Source organism: Perna viridis, chromosome 9, assembly GCF_037379345.1.
Source record: "Perna viridis isolate PV_CMFRI_1.1 ecotype Kerala chromosome 9, ASM3737934v1, whole genome shotgun sequence".
NCBI lineage: Eukaryota > Metazoa > Mollusca > Bivalvia > Mytilida > Mytilidae > Perna > Perna viridis.
Window position 1 is genome coordinate 15,221,085 of NC_142453.1, and position 21,695 is coordinate 15,242,779.

Consider the following 21,695-nt stretch of genomic DNA (forward strand, 5'->3'; position numbering starts at 1 on the left):
AATGCTTGATATTTTCTTCCGCATACTTGACGACCGCCATTTTGAAACTTACGAACTATTGGAGGGGGAAACAAAATCTACCATCATCCGTCTTTAGAGGTCTTTAAGAGCTAGATTAAACACTCAGACCTCAAGCATAAGCTTCACTGTAATGGCAGATTCTGATAAATTGAATATCGACAGTATAATTGCAAGATTATTAGAAGGTTTGTATCAGCTTCCGCTCTATCAAAATAGAAACTGGACATAAATTAACGGCGAAAACCGCCCTAGATATTGCGTTCAAACACTTGTTTACGTCATATCAGGAGTTATGATGTATGTCCGTTCCTTATTATTTTAGCAACCTTATTTATTTTCCCAGTGTTTCCCAATTTTTTATGAGGCCAAGCTTTGTCGTACCTGTTGACACTTGAAAGAAAACTGAGGTCATTCACTATATTTTTGTGTTGTCCGTTACTGCAAAAAAAACATTTCTGTTTCGTTTCTACGCTTATTGTTGGAGCCTTCATTGCTACATTGTAGTTTTCAATTTGTAAACCAGCATCTTGTGTGTGTTTTTTTAAATGTAAAAACAAAAATTACTATAGTCTGTAGACGGGTCCCTCTTTCACGTTGAAATTCAAATTATTAAGGAAAACAAGGTACACCCCTAAATGTGTAACCCATACCAAATTCCCAGCACCCAAATTACGAAGTCCCTTTTTTTTTATTATTATTAGGAATTTTATACAGAAACATGGTCCTCAAGTTCTGACAGATGTTCTAAGTAGGGAGGTCAGTCAAAATATGAAGTATGTAGAAAATGTACAAGTTTATATTAGTTTGAAAGAGCCCAACAAATGTAACTTTTTGGTGCAAAAATTTTTAAAATCGGTCAAGGGGTTCAAAAGTTATTACAATTTAAAGTTCAAAATTTTGGTCATTTTTCTTGCGAAGGCAATAATGTCACATTTTGGGCACTTCTGTGGCCCACACAAGTCAAACAGGTAAAGAAATTCATACATTGTGTCTTAATCATATAAATAAAGCCATTTCATACTTTGATTTAAGCCATTCAGGAAAATTGTATCTTAGATACAAAGAAAATTACACTTTTTTAAAATCGGCAAAAAAACACTTTGGACTTAGTTTTTTTTTGCTATGTGTCAACAGCATCATGAATTAAAGTGCCATTTTTGGATATTCATATTTGGAAATTGGAAGGTAGTAGAATTCTGATACTTTGCTGTTCTTTCAAGAGTAATCCATTAAACAGAAATAAATAAACAAATATTATGTAAAAACCTCTGATTTGTTTTTCATTGGAATCAAAAACGCTGCGGCAGACCCCCTTTTTTTATATGCGTTTTTTCAACAAAAAAATACATTTTTGCTTACTAAGAATTCAAAAAAAATATTTAATTTTTTCTGTCACTTGTTTTGTGTGGCAATAAAGTTGCTTGACTTGAAAAATCATGTTTTTCTGCTCAAAAAAATTCTTTGAGGTAGAAAATTTACATTTTAGGGTAAATTTTAGAGCTATTTTCAGTGCAAAAAATGGCGAAAGGTCAGACAGAAAAAGACATTTTGAATTTAAAAGCAGTTTTTAGCACATGACAGTTATTGTTATTGTGATTAAATATGTAAAAACACATTTTTATCAAGAAATAATTGAATTATATTTAAAAATCAACAAGCAAATGTTGAAAAATGGGGGTAAATCGAACATTTTTGAAAATTTCAGATTTAAAAAAAAAAACGCATATTTATGCTAATATTGATCAAAATATCAACCTACCATATACTTATGTGGTACCATTTTAAAGCTTAGAATCTAAGCTATCACATGAAGATACTTTCATCTTATTTTGCTATAAAATGTTTAATGTGGATGAAAATTTGTTAGGCCTATACCTTAAATGAAGCCAGACGATAATCAAAATAAACATACATTTTTGCTGCAAAAAGTGGCAAAATAATATTATATCAAGGTCTGGTCAATTCTAAGATTCCTAATGTAGTCTTGTAATGTTTTCTTGTTTAAATAGGGTCTTTAAACATAATAATAATCTCATTATTATGTTAAAATTGAATAAAATTTCAAAAACAAATGCTGTTTTCCCAAGAAATTGAGAAAATTTTTATGAATACATTGACTTGAACCAATGCGCATCCTTTCACTATGGAACTTTGAAGCCCTAGCTGTTTCCTCATGTGTACTATTATGTACATTAAATGATAATAAACAAAATATCATCATTTGATTAAGTTTAATGAACTTTTCGAAGTTTCCATTTCAGGCCAGAAGGGTTTCTTCACCAGGATCTACTATGTCTGCCAAATCTACAAAAGAGATTATGTACATAAGGACATTACACCTATTAACATCATTTACCTTATCAATTTACTTACAGTTAGTTTACTTTCTATTAAATCATAATCTGGTTTGCTAACAATCTGAAAAAATGTAAAACTTTATTTGATGTTGGTTGCTCACAAAGCGGTTGACAAAAGATGTGGCGAGGAGTTAAAAACACCAAACTTCCTTTTCCAGAATAATTATCTTCATTTCAAAACAAGAAGATTGTTTTATAAGGTTATATTAATGTTATGTTAAATAACTTAATATGAATAATTTCGCTGCGTGATCCGTCTGGTTCTTCTATCAAGTGTTGAACTCTCTTACCAATCAGGTTATCAGGTTCAAGTGTGTCTGGAACTACCCTACTTACTGTACCCCATATGGTCCTACCTCAGACAGCCCATATTCGTCTCATAGCATAGCCCACTTTGCTCCTCAGGCCATCTGAAATAAACAAGTAGTGGAATTCAATGAATATGTACTGTGAAGCAGTTTTAAAGCAGAGTCTAAACACAAAACTAATCGACAGTTCTTGTAAGTAATATATGATTCAAATGTAAATGCTTATTTGTTACCATAATTAAAAGACTCAAAAGTTTTACTATTAAAATAAATAAAGCTACTAAACTAAATCAAAGTATAAAAACTAACTTACCATAAATTCGAAACATCTCCAGAACTCAACAAAATGAAACTAAAATGATGAAAAACAAACAGAAAATAAAACTAAATCATAATAAAATTTACATCAGTGTTTACTTTTTATATGACAAAATAAAATAAATATTTAGGCAGCCTGTTTACTAATACTTTCTTCTGAAATAAATCAATAATTAGAAGAAAAAACATAGTACAAGTATGTTTCATATACATAAAACAAAAGATTGGTATTATGAGTCAATCAATGTGATCCTAAAAAGGCAAAAAAAAAATTAAACCATAATTAATTAAAATTTAATGATAAATAATGTATATTACTAGGATTTTAAACCTTTTCCAAGCAATTGTACATGTATATGAATATTAAATAAGTAGAGCATCTACAATCCTCTAAAAAATGAATATGTAAGTTAGCTGTTAAAAATTGTACAATATGAATATATAAAGTAAACTTAAGAAGATGCAGGTCATATGTAAAATATGCAATTGCCACATATATAAATCTCATCAAATAAGTTCTATTTATCAAGTAAAGTACAAGCAGGGCTACATGACAATTGTTCTAATAAAAGTCATAATTAATATATATTAACTGATTAAATGAAAACCAGAAAAAAAGTTGTGTATCATTTGAAGAAGCAATTTAAGGTTGATTTTTTTTCTACATATGATAATTTTGGATAAATAAAACAGTTAAAATAAATATAAAGAAGGTTTATGCTTAAACATGTGAGTTTCATATAAATTGGGCACTACATATAAATTAAAATTGAATTATCAAGAAAATTAAATGCAATATGTGCAAATTCTCCCAACCAATAGAAAAAAAAGCAAGGTAAAATACAGAGACTTCCGATAATATAGGAAAGTCGATAAAGTCCGAAAGATTTTGAATGGATTGCAATCAAACGTTGGGAGAATTTACTTCATTACATATTCATCGTTTAATAAAAATGTTATGGAAACATATTCCAACTAATGCTAAATGAGTGTAATCTTTTTTAAATCAGCTCATACAGAATCAAACGAAAATCAGACCTTCCAAGAAGGTGAATATAGTTTTTAAGCTTGCAGATGATAAAAGGTCATTCTAGAATTTGACCTTACGGAAACAGGGCGATTAGGCTTATATTAGACATAATTTAGGTACTTACCGTAAGTGATTGGCCTCCATGGCCTAGGTCCATCGTTGTCTGCACCACCAGTCAAAAATCCGTCCAGAAAACAGTCGGTAAAAGGCATTTATCCACGAGTGTTCGAAAATCTTAACAGAAGCTATGGCGGATCAGTAACATCCGGTTAGCAAGAACGATAACCGGTCCCGCTTTAATTTTTGTGAAAACCACGCCCTGACCACCCTAATATCCAATCGATTCCGCAAGCTATTATTGTTTTTCTTCTGAAACCAGGGTTACGGATGGACGCAGAAAGGATTAAATTTTCGGAATCCGACTGTCAGTGCATTCCGGGTACGCAAAAACTATTTTTTTTCAACATGTTTTTTCTTAAAATTACGTAAAAAATATGTTTTGTAACCAAAAAATTAGCCTGACAACCGGATTATCAAAATTGAAGATATTTCCAAAAATTTAAGCCATAAATGAAGAAAATCGGTCCAGTAATAGCTTGCGGAATGAATTTTGAAATAGGTATGATCTTTGACACATAGTTTTTCAGGCGGCCATTTTTCTCAAAGTATCGTCACTTCAAACGTTTGTACCAAATGACCATCAACTCCAATAACAATTAAAGTTGTATATTTAGAAAGAGAAATGTCTCATCTTCAATTACATATATTTTTTATTGTCATGCAATGGATTTTTAACCATTTTCTAACGTGTTAAAGTTGACTCAAAATTGAGAATTTTGCTCTCGCAAGAATATCGATAAACGCACTACCGACCTCCCTATTCTAAGTCTTAGTTGAAAACATTTGTGATATTGTGAATTTATCATAGAATTTGAAACCCATTGCAGTGGAATATGCCTGTAGCAAATGAAATGCTGACAACCTTAATACAAATTAGTTTTGTTGGTGATGCCCAGTCTGGTTGGAGTAACTGTGGGCTAGTAAAAGAATTTGTTATGTTGAAGTGCAGAAAGTGAAAGCCATTACTGTCAATGAGGTGTTATTTGTACCTGTAAACAATACTTTAATTTAAGTTTTTGAGGTTATGCATTGATTCATCGTTTACAATTTGTACATTATATTCACTGATAATAGATTACAATGCCCAGTTTATACAAATAAAAAATGCAATGCTAGTTTAAGTATGTTGTATTATCATCTCTCAGTGAAATATCTTTTTTTTTAGCTCACTTGGGAATAGGCCATGTGAGCTATTGCCATCAATTGGCATCTGTCGTCATTAGCAATTTTTCTAAACTCTTCTCCTCTGACACTAGTTGACCAATATGGAACCAAACTTAGTATGAATGTTCCTCAGGGTATCCTTCATAGAACTGGTGTGGGGATTTTTGATCCGTTGAAAAACATGGCCGCTGTTACTAATTGCATAGGGGTCCGACTAATTTTTTGCATAAATCTTCAAAACTGTTAGGTTTAGCCAAATTCTGACACAGGGTAAAAGTGTTCAGCATGATGAGATCTATCTGTGGTCAAAATTTTGTGTTAATCTGTGAAGCCATGTTTGTGTTATTGCACTTTTTCAAGGGTTTTTTCTATTTTTATTGTTATTTCTTTCAAAAATCTTCTCTTCTGACACTACTTGACCAATTGGAACCAAACTTGGTATGAATGTTCCTTGGGGTATCCTGCGTAGAACTGTTGTGGTAATTTTTGATCTGTTGAAAAACATGGCTGCTGTTACTTAGAATAGAACATAGGGGTCAGACAGTAGTTTTTCGCATATATCTCCAAAACTGTTAGGTCTAGCCAAATTCTTTCAATTGCTGATATGATTGTTATCATAAGGCCCACAAAAGTCTCCAAGGGATCATAATTGTCTTAGGAGTCCATGTAAGAGTTGCTGTCTTGATAGGTGAAAAATAACATTTTTTAATGTTTTCAGTCAATATCTTGAAAACTATGATAGACAGGAAAAATTTAACCAGGTGAGCAATTCAGGCTCCTGGGAGCCTCTTGTAATCTTTCTGACCATTTGGCTTGTTTTGACCTTTTTTCCCACAATGTGAAGAGAATGGGTATGGTGTATATGTCGGAGAAAAGTGAAAATGTCAGCCCAAGGCCACCCATTGGTCTTCAATGAACACAAGAAAACTTCCTTCCCCGTCATATTCAATTCTCTTCATAATGCCCACAAGTAGCCTTTTTAGCTCACCTCGCCAAAGACCATGTGAGCTATTGTCATCACTTGTGGTCTGTTGTTGTTAACAATTATACAAAACTCGTCTCCTCTGAAACTACTTGACTGATTAGAACCAGACTTGGTATAAATGTTCCTTGGGGTATCCCAGCACTGATGTGGGGATTTTTGATTTGTGGAAAAAACATGGCAGCCATTGCTGAAAATGAAACATAGGGGTCAGACAGTTGTTTTTCACATTTACATATATTTCCAAAACCATTAGGTTTAGCTAAATTCTGACTAGGTAAAAGTGTTAAGCATGATGAGGTCAATCTCTGGTTAAATTTTGGTTTTAATCCATTAAGCCATCTGGGAGTTACTGCCCTTTTTCAATGATTTTTGCTATTTTTTATGTTATTTCTTTCTAAGATCTTCTCTGACATTATTTGATCAACTGGAACCAAACTTGGTACAAATGTTCCTTGGTGTATCCTGCATGGAACTGATGTGGGGATTTTTGATCCGTCAAAAAAACATGGCAGCCATTACTAAAAATAGATCATAGGGGTCAGACAGCAGTTTTTCGCATTCATCTCCAAAACTGTCAGGTTTAGCCAAATTCTTTTAGTAGCTGAAATGATCCTTATTATTAGGACTACAAAAGTTTTTAGGGATAAAAGCTGTCATATGACTCCTTGTAAGAGTTATTGCCCTTGAAAGGGGAAAAAATGACTTTTTTAACAGTTATCAGTCAATATCTTGAAAACTGTGATAGATTAAAAGCTTGAAATGATCCTTATGATAAGCCCTATTAAAGACTTCTTGAGTCAAAATTGTTGGACAACTTCTTTATTTTGAATTTCTTTGGAATATTGATAGGCAAGATTAAACGAGGTGGGTGATTCAGGCTCCTGGGAGCCTCTTGTTTTTCTTGAAATGAAAATTAGGTACTTTTTTTTTTTTTTTTTTTTTTGGTCATTGTTTTTACAGAATAGGTTTTTTTTTTTCAGCCTGGATTTGAATTATTTCAATTTTACATTGATTTTGTTTTTCAGTCAGGGGATCAAGACCAGGAAAGAATGTTCAACTGACAGAATCTGAGATCAGGGGACTTTGTCTGAAATCAAGAGAAATATTTCTCAGTCAACCCATCTTGCTTGAACTAGAAGCTCCTTTGAAGATTTGTGGTAAGAAGAATCATTTATATGTTTGCATTAATACAGAAACGTCTTCCTTTTTTTTCTTATGTATGTTTGTATTTTATTGCATACCTACCAACTTTTGAAAATGAAGGTGGGACAGTGTCACGTCATAATTTTTCATAATAAACTGTTTTAATGCATTAATGCATGCATGACACCTTTATTGTGTTAAAGAACCTTTTTCAATAGACGTAGTGCTTTGCAAAACCTTATACATATTATATATTATATAGAAGTGATTAAGCCTTATATGAATTATTGAAGCTCAGAGTTCCTCTCCTATAAATATTTATTCCATATCATCAGAATGATATATGATTGAATTAATTAACATTGCAGTTGGAAATTAATTGCATTCCCACATCTCACTTAGGTGGTTATGGGCATGTGATTCTTTATATTAATGACATACTATGAGGTGAAATGTTGCATAAATACAGTAACATGTGCAACATGCAATTGTTTACACCCATGGTTCTACAAAACTTAAACCTGTTAACTTAAAAATATTTGTGAAAATAATTGTGAAGTAGAAATTAATCATTAATCAGTGATTGGTTGTCCATAAAAATGGTGATGGATCCAATCAGGGTACATTTTCTTCTTGTCAATCATCATCCAATAACCCTGATCAGCTGATCGATTACTGATAATTACCTGAGGTTTACCTGAGGATTAATTACAACAGGATGTAGTTAATGAAAGTGGCACATGCTTCATAGGGACGGGACACTGCGCCCCTCCATTATCCCCTAGCTAGGACACTGACATCAGTGCAATGTTATGCTATGTGGCCCTTGGGAGATCACTGCACAAGTCCTAATAACTATTGAGAGATATAATAAAATACAAGGGAATTATTTTTTCTGTATGCAAAGTTTGGGTTTTGAAGTTTAACTTTCATGAAGCATTTAGTTTTTATAACTAATAAACTCACTAATGCATTAATTGCAATTAATGTTCCCAATTGCATTTAATACATGTTTATGTTGAAATATTCTGATAAGGTTCAGAATTATCCAAATTATCATATTATTCAAAACTAATTGGAAATACTTTTACATTAGTTGTAATGCTTTAGTTCAAATAAAATTATATTTTTGCACACTTATGTCTCTTCGCAGGTGATATACATGGACAGTATTATGACTTGTTGAGGCTGTTTGAATATGGTGGATTTCCCCCAGAAAGCAATTACTTGTTTCTTGGGGACTATGTAGACAGAGGAAAGCAGTCCCTAGAAACTATATGTTTGTTGTTAGCTTACAAGATCAAATATCCAGAAAATTTCTTCTTACTCAGAGGCAACCATGAGTGTGCTAGTATCAACAGAATTTATGGCTTTTATGATGAGTGTAAGTTGTGGTGAAAATTTTCAAATATTTTGATTACTAGGATGTACTGTCAAAGGTTGAAAGTTTGTTGTGGTGCACAAAAAAATATAAATTGTTGGTGTTTAGAGATGTAATGATTCAACTTATGACAATCTGATACATGTCATGTTTCATATGATATTTGTAAACAGTCTTTTCTGGCTTGAATATTAATTATTACCTCTTCAAATCATGCAGGAACTACCATCTTCTATACAGGTACTCACCACAAACACATGGTTAGGGCCTATGCTAGACATTGATGACAAGTTTTTAAAAATTCTGTGGAAAAATAAGGATATTAGCACCTTTGTCTACATTGTAGGTAATCTATTATTAAACTTTTCACCGTCAAAAACAAATTGGAGTTTTTTGCTAATTTCTCCCACTTGATGAGGACCTAATTTTTGTGTGTGTGTGTTTACATTGTTGAAAAGATCATACACTTTTTATTTACATGCCAAACTTCTGATGGATGTATACCTCTTTCTGTTGGTCATATTTTTGTTGATGAAATGTGTCAAATTACTATTTTTCTTTTCTATTTGCAGGTAAACGAAGGTATAATATTAAATTGTGGAAAACATTCACAGACTGTTTCAACTGTTTACCTATTGCTGCAATAATTGATGAGAAGATTTTCTGTTGTCATGGTGGTATGTATCTCGGTAGATATAGGAACATTCTGTTTATTGATCATTTAAAGAATTATGCTGTATTTACTTATGAAGCTATTTTGTAAAATTGGCTTAATTCATTTCATGCTACCAGATGAATAAATGGAGGATAATATAACAACTGCTAATGAAAAAAATAGAAACCTACTTTTACCATCAATATTCTTCCTTGTTATCAGTTTCCATTGATGATCATCAACATAGGTTATCTGATGGTATTATTGTTTTCAACTTTGTGTTTGATTGTCTCTGTATAGTTCTTGGAGTCATTTTGACAGCTCCAGTTGCCACAGAAATTAAGTGAGTTAGCTATATGTCATGTCTAGCTACATATTTACTTAATTTATTGGATGACAAAGTTAAGTTCAAGTCATTACAAGTTGTAAGAAAAATCCTCTGTAAAAACACTAATATTGTTGAATCAGCAGATGTAAAGGAAGATTTACAATCTGAACTGTTAATGCCTGTTAAACATCAAAAGTCTACAAGGTAGTGTCGGTGTTAATGCTCTGCAAAAAGCAACCATATTGTAGACTATGGAAACCAAGTCAAAAGCATACATGTACATACACACACATGTAGTTCATAACTTCCTTTACTTTGTTTTACTTTTTTTTCACACATATGCTTTCTGGTTTTAGGTCTTAGTCCTGACTTACAGTCAATGGAACAGATCAGAAGAATAATGAGACCTACAGATGTACCAGATCAGGGACTGTTGTGTGATTTACTCTGGTCAGATCCAGACAAAGAAACAATGGGATGGGGAGAGAATGACAGAGGTGTTTCCTTCACATTTGGTGCTGAAGTTGTTGCCAAGTTCTTACATAAACATGACCTTGACCTTATATGCAGGGCTCATCAGGTATGGCATTGGTCTATGAACATTAATAGGAAACATGTCAAAACCACCTACGTCCTGTCTTACTTGTCAGGTGACCATGATTACAATACACAAGGTAATAAAATACTTGGACTGACTACAAAATACTTCCAAAAGGACAATAAATTACTCTCAGATGGGAAAAATCACTTGGAGGATTTTAGGAGTGGTCTCTGTAAAACTTTGCGATCTACAGGACACTGAAATAAAAGTAAGGGAATCCTCCCTCTCTGGATGTACTGTATATTGACATCCAATTTTGTCAATTTTCATTATAATTTGGGTTGCCACACCCCTTGGAAAATAGAGGGAAATTGGGGTTTTAGATTAAGGTGCTTTTGGTCTGGGAAATGCCAGGAAAACACACAAAAAATGATATTTTAATTATTTGGAAGAACAATAAAGGAAAATGAGGGAGAAGACAAACTAAATGTAAAAGCATCTTCTACTTTACCTACAATTATGAAGAGTGATTGATTCTAAGGATTAGCCAGTAATGAGAATAACCCGACAAATAAATAAATAGTTCTACTGTTAACACAATTACTCAATTTCTATGAATTGAATGAAACTTTCACAGAACCTTTATTAAATGTTCCCATTGTGCACCTCCTATTTTAGATTTTGATCCAAATCAATTTGGGGGTTTCACATAGCAAAACATGGACCGTGTCATTTGTTAATATGGGCAAATGGGAGACCCATCACTTACCTGTTACTCCACCTATACCATTGAATGGAATTGAATAAAACTTACATATAATCTTAATTACATGTTCCCATTGTGCCCCTTATTTTATATTTTAACTCAAATCAAAATTGAGGTTGAAAGTGCAGGTGGGTGAGTGGTGGGGGTGATAAGTTGCTCACAAATTTTATTTTTGTGCATGTTTTGGAAGAAAATGTCAAATCATGTAAATGAAGGGTAAAAGCAAAATTACTGAACTGATAAAATGGAGGCAATAGTCAAAAGGATAGTTAATTATAACAAATAGCAGTATCAGGGTTAACATTGGAAAATTGGAAACTACTGCAATGGTCTTCACTTGGTACAGGCATTTCCAGTTCAACAGAATGAACAAAAAAACATATTTTCATATATTTCAGATGAAAAAAATATATATTTAGAAATTTGCATTGCAGCGTTCAGAAAGTTTCTATCCGTTTTTCTATAAAATATGAAAATGTTGACAATTTTATGTGTGTGACTTGAGAAGAAACTTTAACTAATATTTGTTTATACTTTATTTATGACTTTTCTTTTAATAGGTAGTAGAAGATGGTTATGAATTCTTCGCCAAAAGACAGCTTGTTACTTTGTTCTCTGCTCCAAACTACTGTGGTGAATTTGACAATGCTGGAGCCATGATGAGTGTTGATGAAACTCTCATGTGTTCATTCCAGGTATGTGCATTGATTTGAATACGATCTTGGTATACTTAGGCCAACATATTTTATAATCTGTTTTACGGGATCACGAACCCTATTTTATCCAAAAATAAAATGAAAATGAAAGTACGTGAATGTCGTTTTATTTTTGTTAATTCTGCCAACGCCTGGTATATTTGTGAGAAAATACCATGCTGAAAATAAAGAAAATAGATTGCGAGTTTCAATTGGACGAATAAAAAAGAAGCGACCAATCTGGGTTCATTTTACTTTATTAAGCTATCAGAAGCTCTCTGCATTTATCTTTCGTTAATGAAAAACACTGAAAGTTAATGGCCGACCACAACAACAGTGTGGTCGAGGGTCAGCCTACGATTATTTCAAAATAGTTATTATTGGGGAATACAGAAAGGTGAATCTTTCTCTACAGAATAATTGATGAGATTGTCAATGACAAGGCTGCGGTGGCCATAACATGTTCCCACGAACATTTTTATTATGCAAACATCTTCACAAGGATTTATATATTTAACTCCATGAGCTGCATGATAATAAATGCTAATAAATCAAACAACATTCTCACTGCCCAAAACACCAGCGGGCAATATTACACTGAAAGTTACGTCTAAATCTCAACATATCTTTTAACAGAGAAAAAAAGTATAGAACCTAATTTGCATTTTACAAAGCAAGACTCATCCAACATTCCACCTCTGCAATTGATACTGATGTAACCAACTATTTCAATACCTATTGCAAATTCAAAATAATCATCGTATCTAGAAAACGCTCCTATCTAACCACCAAGAGATAAGATTTTCCACTATGGATGAATTAAAGGAATCACATTTATATACTGTACTGGGTAAACATCTTGCCTTTAATTACCATTTTATCTGACTTAGACAGCTGATGATTACTTGTCATTAAAATAAATGTACATGTCATAATTGTAACCAACATAGACTTCTATAAATTTAACTGTCAAATTACATAAACCAAAGATGGACAACTCTGCACATCTCAGCTGCAACTTTTTATCAAGGTCATCTCACCTACTAATAAAACTATTATCAAAACATATTATATCAATAAGATGATGACATCCAATCATACGTTTTACACAATGCAAATATGATTAAAACTAATAACCATAACTGATCACTGACCATTAGATCAAATGTGGTGTTAGGTCTGATGTATTTACCCGGACAAAAATATATTGAAGGGTTTAAATGTCTACAATGACTTGATATACACATTCAAAACACTTGAGAAATGTAGCCAAAAACTGGGAAAGGGGTACAAATGTATTTACACATCAAAAATATTTTATACACCTTCTTTTCAAAAGCAGTCAATCCTGAAAATGGGCAAGTCAAAATTTGTGTATATTCTCTGTTTCATTGTGACAACAGTATCAATAAGTCTTTTTATAATTGTAGAAGTGAAATATACATGTTTATTGAAATTGGGCATCAAAAGCTTTTACTTTTTGCACATTGAGAGTATAGCAAAAAAAAATAAAAACGAAAAATAAATAAGACGTGCTTACCTGTGTATCCATTTTTGTTATTTTTTGCCAAGGATTAAGTATTTTTAACCCTGGTGAATGTCCTGTCGGCAATCGTCGGAAGTAATGGCAAAAAATAATTGGGTCAGACCTATAAATATTCTCTGATTAAAAAACCATTGTTTTCATAATATTCTATAGGTATTATCGACATTGATTGCTTCAATTGCTTTAGTACAAATGTATTTCATTGTATCAGCAAAATTCAGTGGAATCAAAACTGAACAAATTCGGCAGCTAATGCAGCTTTAAATGATTTAATTGTTAACATGTCGTGTGATTCAAGTAGAAAGAAACTGTTTTAAATTTTATTAACATAACTATTTTGATAGTTTTGACCATGTAATTTTAGATTTTGAAACCAGCTGACAAAAAGAAATTCCCATATGGCGGTTTGAATGCAGGACGACCCGTAACACCACCACGAGGACAAGTAAAAAGTAAAGGAAAGGTGTAAAATATTCTCAAGGACATTCAGCATTTTGAGAGTACTAATTCACATTTCTGGAATAACTTTATAAAAATCTTATTCAGATCTCAAAAGATGGATGAGGTCATAACTTTTTTTTAATTTTGTGCGTGTTTGAACATACTGTTTTGTAGTCAGGCCACAGGCATCATGATAAAATAAATTGAGTGAGTGTAGATGAGTAATTTTTGTGTGAATGGATGTTTGACTGCCACTTAAAATTTGCAGGGAGTCATTATTTGTTATGAATTAAAGCTTATGAAATAAGAGCTACAATTTTTTCTTCCATAAGAAATTTTAAGTCAGCTAGTTTTAATCATGGAAGATCAAATTGCAAGTTTTGTATGTTAATTCTGGCTTCAAGTTGATCTGATCATGTTAATGTAGATTCTTTTGTGTCAAATATTTATTAATGACATGTCAGTTCAAATTGTACAGTGTGATGTATTATCTTCAGTAACCATAGCACTATTTGTGGAAGGTAGAGTTTTTGATGTAAAGGTTGTCTAAAGTATTTTCCAATCCTAAGACATTGTTGATCTTTTCTATACTTGAGATTCTTAATATTCTTCCAATTAAATTTGATCAACTCACTGTTACACTTCCACAGAAATATTGTTGATAAAACTGTGATTACAATTAATGAGATTTGGGACTTATTACAGATTAATAGCAAGATGTGGTTTAAAATTATGTTATTTGTCTAACATTGCTTTTTTAAGTGTTTAAAAAAGAATTGAAAATACTGCACTTGAGGTACCTAAAAATACAGTGTACATGTTTAAAAAGCACATTTTTGAATTGTTGCATGACTTTACATGCACAACAACATTTTGAAGGCTATGTTAAATACCAATGAGTCATTCTCTAATATGAAATAATACTGTCTAGTAGAAGTGCAAGAGCAATGATAACATTTTCAAAATGCTATGATGTAAGGGATTTTACTTTTCTTGGTTTTCATTATAACAACGGAAGGAAATCTTAAAGATGTACATATTATGCTTTTGTATATCATGTATATACACAATTGTAAATAATTGCTCCTCTGAAATCATTGAGGTAAATTGGTTAAAGACTTAAAAATTGCTGTAGTTCTCGATAAAGTTGTGTTGCTCAGTTGTATATTAATGTGTATCTGTGGGAATTTTAACTGTACTGAGATATGATTGAGCCACACACCCATATATCTTGTAACTCACAATTTTTTGTCTTAATAACTTCACCTTCAGAAAAGAAAAAAAAAACAGAAGAAATGTAGAAATTAATTTTCAGTGTTCCCCCTCCAAGCTTGTACATATTTTTACTTTTCTTCTGTTCTCATTTACTATTTGGTTGATAGATGAAAAGATTTTAGAATGTAGTGGTCAGGTTCCTTTGAACAGCAAGTTAGCCTTTTTTATGAGAAACACAAATGAATTGACTTGTGATTTTAATTGAATGTAAACTTCGTACATCACACTTCATGCATGCATTAATTTTTTTTTTTAATTGAACTTGATTGCCCTTCTTATACCATACTCTTTTTTATTGTCAAAACTTCTTTGCAGGGTTTCCAGATTTTATTATAATACAAGTTTCTGTTTATCAACTTTTTTCAGTAATGTTACTAATTTTAAGGGCAACAAGTCTTCATTAGGATTGTTAATGTCATTTTTTGTACTTTATTTATTTTTATTCTTCACATTACCTTAAGAGCTTAGCAGCTTTTTCAGAATTAACACATTTGTTGTAAAATCAGGAGTTAAAACCGTCCTTATAATAGTGCTCCAAAACTGGCTATTTATGCTTTTAGTCAAAGAGAAATGGCTGCTTTAAGATCATTATGGCACTTAACTTTCTTAGGCTTGTAGGTGAATAGGACACGAGACGACCCTTTCTTTAGGCGATAGAAGTTATTTTGTACTGTTTTTTACTGAAATACCTCTGTGGTTTCAATATGATAGTAAGAAATAGTACAGAATTGGACATTTACTGGTCAAAGCTTGATTTTTCATTGGTCTTGGTTTTTTTTTCATAACAATACTTGTGTTTTACTGTTGTAATAAACACGCAAGTCAAAGTATCAGGTATGATTTAATTTTTTTTCTAGCAAATATCTAAAAATTGTGAAATAGATGAGAGGTGGTTATCAACAATGGCTATTTTGGAAACTTTCTAAACTCTTTTGCCCTAAGGTTCTATTGTAAGTAGTTTTTGTCATGTACATGTAGATGCTATTGTGTATAGAAAAATAAATTTTGTAAAAAAAAAAAATTTGCTTTCTTGAATTGCAACAAGACTGCATCTTCACATACCAAAAAGAATGGAAGAATTCCTTTTTCTTTTTCTTTTTTTTAGTACCTTAGTGAAAAAAATGTAAGAGAATATAGGAAGCACTCCATCTTCGTATTTGTAAGAAAGTTAAGTTTTATATAGATTGAGATGGTTGTTCTTGTTTAAACAACGCAAGATGAATGCAGGATTTTGATTAGAAAGAGGGAACAGATTATTCATAATCCAGGGTATACACAAAGAAAACAAACACCATATATAACAAATTAACTAAAAGAATATATAAAGGAACTTACAAAAATACGAGCTTTCCTACTACACTGATGAAAGGTCAGGTCTCACTGCAAGGGGAGATTACCCAGCTACAGGTCTTAACATGATGGAAATCCTGTGGAAGAGGGTATTCTCTGTAAGCTTGCTCACAGTATTTCAAGTTTATTTTCCAACTATCTTGCTTCTTTATATAGACATTTTAAGCCACGTCGCTCTGGCATCATAATTCTAGACATTTGAATAATACTCCATGGATCCAAATCGAATGACTTGGGCAAACTTTTGTAGTAAGTACTATAATACGTCCAAAATCATTTACAAGACCCGTGATACCGTAATGTGTTACAACATGACACTATGAAATGGTAATAGATTTTAAGACAATTAAGAATAATTTTTTTCGCCTATTTTAATTTCGAATTTTCCAAACCAGTTGTGTACATTATGAACTGTAAGCCCTAAGCCCAAGAGTTTCCAAAACTAATATTGTGTTCAAAGTCGCCCCAAGTGAAGAGTTCAATACGCTGCGCTGTGCACAGCTCTTCATTGAAATTATCGACTGAAAGAAATAAAGGGCCTTTGCCCCAGGATTCTTACCACAAATACGGCCAATTTTTAAAATAGAATTCTCCAAGTGTCCTGAATTTTCATTAGAATCTAGAATTATTGATCCCAAAATGCAAATGTGTGAAAATAAATCACGGAAAACTACAAAAATGCAATTTCGACATTTTTGGTCTTAATTGAACACGTAAGTGAGAAGCACCACTGCAATAATTACAATGTTTACCTTTTTGCGTGGTGTGATTTAAGGAAAAACTTTGAAATGTACTAAATGGCTGGTAAAGTGCTTTGTGTGAAAAGATTTTTTGGGGTTAAAATATGAAACACAGAAACAGTAAACCTTGTATAGCTCGTTTATCTACGGTAGTGTCCGTAGCCCAGCTGATTTGTATTAATTGTGGTTCGAGTCTGATTCTGACATATTTTTATGCTTAGTGTATATGGTAAAAAAAGTTATTTAAAGCCATTTCTTAGTTTTAATAATCGATTAGTCATATTTATAATTAATAATTGTTTGGATTTTTATATTTGTAGATAATTATATTTTTCAAATAGCATCTCTTTTCTAAATAACTGCGTAACAGACTCCTGAATCAGGCGTATGAGGAAATGCGTCTTAGAAGTTATCTTACAAAGTTCTTTTTTAGATATCAGCCCTTAGTTGAAAAATACTCAGTTTCTTCTAAAACAATGAGTAATAATTTTTTTTTTTGTAAAATGTTCTTTGTACTAATGTGACCGCTGATTTACCGATTATGACAATAGCATGCAAATGCTTTTTTAATCACCACTGGTATATCTAGTCACGCGCAATGGAAGAGGGAGGTTTAGCGCATTGTAAAACCTAGATTTAACCCACCATTTCGTCTGAAGTGCCTATACCAAGTAAGGACCATTGCGGTACCAGCTGCTCCGGTGGTGTAATATCTATTTTGCCAGATTTATTTTATTTCGGACTTGACTTGATTATGAAACGCATTAGTTGTTACCCTTATTCTAAAAACAAAACCGACTCATAAATTAACCGAATTTATATTTCTAGAAACAGGTTTATTCCTTTTGGAGTCTAATCATCCTTCAGTAGAGAAGTCTCCAGTCAATATCTAACGTGTTCAAAATAGCAATTACTAAATGTAACATGCCATAGTGATTAAATCATTTTATACTGTAAACATATATTTCAATGCATGTTTAACGGAGACAATGGATTCAAAAATCAAAATACTGACTGAGCTAAAATCTTTGTTCACTTTTAAAAGGTTTCAAAGATTTAGTAAATAAGTCGGGTTGGTCTTGATTAAATTACCCAATACCTCATAAAATGTGAAAGAGTAATCAAGGGAACCAAGATTATAGCGGTAATCAAAGAGTAATCAAGGGAACCAAGATTATAGCGATAATCAAAGAGTAATCAAGGGAACCGAGATTATAGCGATAATCAAAAAGTAATCAAGGGAACCAAGATTATAGCGGTAATCAAAGAGTAATCAAGGGAACCAAGATTATAGCGGTAATCAAAGAGTAATCAGGGGAACCAAGATTATAGCGATAATCAAAGAGTAATCAAGGGAACCAAGATTATAGCGGTAATCTAATCAAGGGAACCAAGATTATAGCGATAATCAAAGAGTAATCAAGGGAACCAAGATTATAGCGATAATCAAAGAGTAATCAAGGGAACAAAGGTTATAGCGGTAATCAAAGAGTAATCAAGGGAACAAAGGTTATAGCGATAATCAAAGAGTAATCAAGGGAACCAAGATTATAGCGATAATCAAAGAGTAATCAAGGGAACCAAGATTATAGCGGTAATCTAATCAAGGGAACCAAGATTATAGCGATAATCAAAGAGTAATCAAGGGAACCAAGATTATAGCGGTAATCTAATCAAGGGAACCAAGATTATAGCGATAATCAAAGAGTAATCAAGGGAACCAAGGTTATAGCGGTAATCAAAGAGTAATCAAGGGAACCAAGATTATAGCGATAATCAAAGAGTAATCAAGGGAACCAAGATTATAGCGGTAATCAAAGGAATGTAATCCAGGGACCAGACATGGAAAACAGACATACATAACAAAGAACATAAAGTAACTAAAATCATACATACATAGTAACAAAAGCAAATGAGCAACTCGGACTCCACTAAAAACTGGGAGCATGGACACAACAAAGAACATAAAGTAACTAAAATCATACATACAAAGTAACAAAAGTAAATGAGCAACTCGGATTCCACTAAAAACTGGGAGCATGGACCAGGTGCACCGGTAGGATAAGCGTCCTCTGCTTTTCTAGAAACACCCGCCGAGTTGCTCATAAAAAGTCAAGTCCGGGGTAGACAAACGAGGAAAGGAAAACTATGACCCGTTGAATAAATCAGTGTTCTTGGTGCAGATGGATACACCATAACGATCCACGAGTTCATGATGACGACCATAAAACTTCTGTAGTGATGACTTCAATCTTATAGCAACATAACCCTGTTCCAGAAGCCTATTTGTTAAGAGTTCTAGCGCGATACAAAAAGTCTGCGTAGTTTCGGCAAGCTCTGGCATAACGTATGAGTTGTGATATGAACACTCCATACGCAGGAGCCGAAGGGATGTTGCCACAGATGAAAGGAAACTTGACAATTCTGAATGAAAAATCTAGGTGTACCATCTTTTTTGGAAAAACAACTATGTATAATGTTTTTAAGTCGGAATTTTAACTGAGTATTGGGAATAGAAGTATACAGTGTTGAAAAATCATAGGTTTTAATGCTATTATATTCAGATAATAGTCTTGAACTGATTGTCTCCAAAAGATCTTTCGAATTTTTCAGGATCCACATTGGATTAATACCACTATGGGAGTAACAAGTGTTGTGGTAGGACTGCAGACCCTCTTTGACAGTTGTGAGTATAGAAGTTAAAAGTTTTGAAAGAGGTTTGGTGGTACATTTTGCAGATCCAGCTATGAAACGTTGTTTGTATGGATTCTTGTGAAGTTTAGAAATCCAGTACATAGACGGTGAAAGGTAGTTACTTGGAAAACTTACAAGGAGAAATAAATTTACTCCATAGGTATTCAATCTATGTCTGATTTCACCTCTTTGTCCATTGTGCAGTTAAATAATCAGGTGAATCGAGGGTAGACAAACTCTATTCCCTGAGGTAAACTATATTACTCGGTGTAACATGAAACTTATACTAGAAGTTACATTTTAAGAATGGTCTCGGCTCTTATATATAGTTCTCCTTCATTTGTGATTGTCAAAATCTATCTGTAACAGTGAATCGGTGGTGTCCTGGATGTGAAGAGTTTTTTGTTTTATGTTTTTCATGTATCAATCACCATAAATCGACAAAACTAAAAAAGACCATTAACCTGTAAACATGATAACCGCAATCCTTTCCGATATTAAAACCAAATGTGAAGTTAACGCGAGAGACTTCAGTCTTTTTTGTCCACTTTTTGCGTCCGATGTACCCCTAATCATGAAAATTGCGGACACTTAGTCTACGCTTTGATTTTGGAGGAAAAGAAGAATCCTCCATTATTATAGAGCTAGTCCAGTCATTCTCAGACTTTGAGTTTTTCTTTTGGATCAGATTAAAGATACCAAAAAACAACTAACTTAAAAGACCTGAATTGCCAGTTTATTGACTACAAGAAACAAACAACGACGAGAGAGTGCAGATATGAAATGGAAGCACAATTGTTAAAGGACCTTGAAACTCATGTATGATCATTCTAAGAGGAGCATCGATGCTACTGTTGAACACGAATAGGATGAAAGGATAAACAGATTTAAATATCATGAGGACATATTCAACTTTTTTCTTCAACGGCTGTACGAAAGTTTTCAAAAGCATCCAATCTCTCGATAAATAACGTTACTAAAATTACAACATCAAAAAGACGACATTAACAAATAGGTAGAGATGGTATTAATATTAATCCAATTTAGTAAGAAGATGCATTGAAAGAGTCATTCGAGGACGAAGCACTCGATAAGTCATGCAGAGTTTTCATTCCACAAAAAAAGGCTACAAAAAAAGGAAACAAAAGCGTCAATTAAGATGTTTAAATTAATCAAAAAAAGAAAAAAATTAAAAAATTAAATACGATGCAAAACGATCAGTATTTATGTTTGAATAATTTTCTTCAGAGCTTTAAAGGCATGCCGTTCTCACGTGACAGATGTTGTTTAATATTGATACCGTATTATGTGTGGCATATATAACCGCGAGAACATTGGGTGGTTATATGTGTGATTACAAATGCGGAAGACTGGATTATAACTTTTATTTATCAGCGTCCGAACACACCAGACGCTAGACCAGATACTAATTACATGTACAATGTATAAGACGTCGCGCACAAAGTTGACTCCACGAACGTAACGTTTTCAAATCACGTTTTTCTTTTTTTTTAAGTGACCATCAAACGTTATCTCATTTGCAAGCATTTTTTTACTATCTGAATCCATTTTTATATTTTATGATTACGTGTGTTTCTTATTAAGAGGAGGCTAGCTGATGATTTGTCTTATTGATTTTTTATACCATAAATTTCGAAATATGACCTAATGTCTGCGTACTATTCAACATCAATTGCGGTGTGATTTTATAATATTTCGTTGTTTTGAGAATATTTCTTTTTCGAACGGCCTTATTTGGAGCATGAGTATGAATCACATTTATCACAGTAACAATCAAATATCTGCCTTTTACTCTCCGTTTACATAAACACAACCA

At 32.6% G+C, this 21,695-nt stretch overlaps 1 protein-coding gene and 1 long non-coding RNA gene across 2 annotated transcripts; one reads left to right on the forward strand and one right to left on the reverse strand.

The window, feature by feature from the left end:
* The first annotated feature begins 22 nt into the window (after positions 1-22).
* On the forward strand, positions 23-16,095 carry LOC148606927 (serine/threonine-protein phosphatase PP1-gamma catalytic subunit A). Its single transcript, XM_088545662.1, has 7 exons — positions 23-206; positions 7,329-7,460; positions 8,600-8,830; positions 9,400-9,504; positions 10,167-10,390; positions 11,678-11,812; positions 13,723-16,095. Exons 1-7 carry the CDS (start codon positions 152-154, stop codon positions 13,825-13,827), a joined length of 987 nt encoding a protein of 328 aa, XP_088401788.1. The 5' UTR covers positions 23-151; the 3' UTR covers positions 13,828-16,095.
* LOC148606928 (uncharacterized) lies at positions 1,489-4,916 on the reverse strand. Its single transcript, XR_015915264.1, has 3 exons — positions 4,159-4,916; positions 3,000-3,038; positions 1,489-2,788 (listed from the first exon to the last, which is right to left on the reverse strand). It is a non-coding gene; the product is annotated as an uncharacterized LOC148606928 (long non-coding RNA).
* Positions 16,096-21,695: the final 5,600 nt, after the last annotated feature.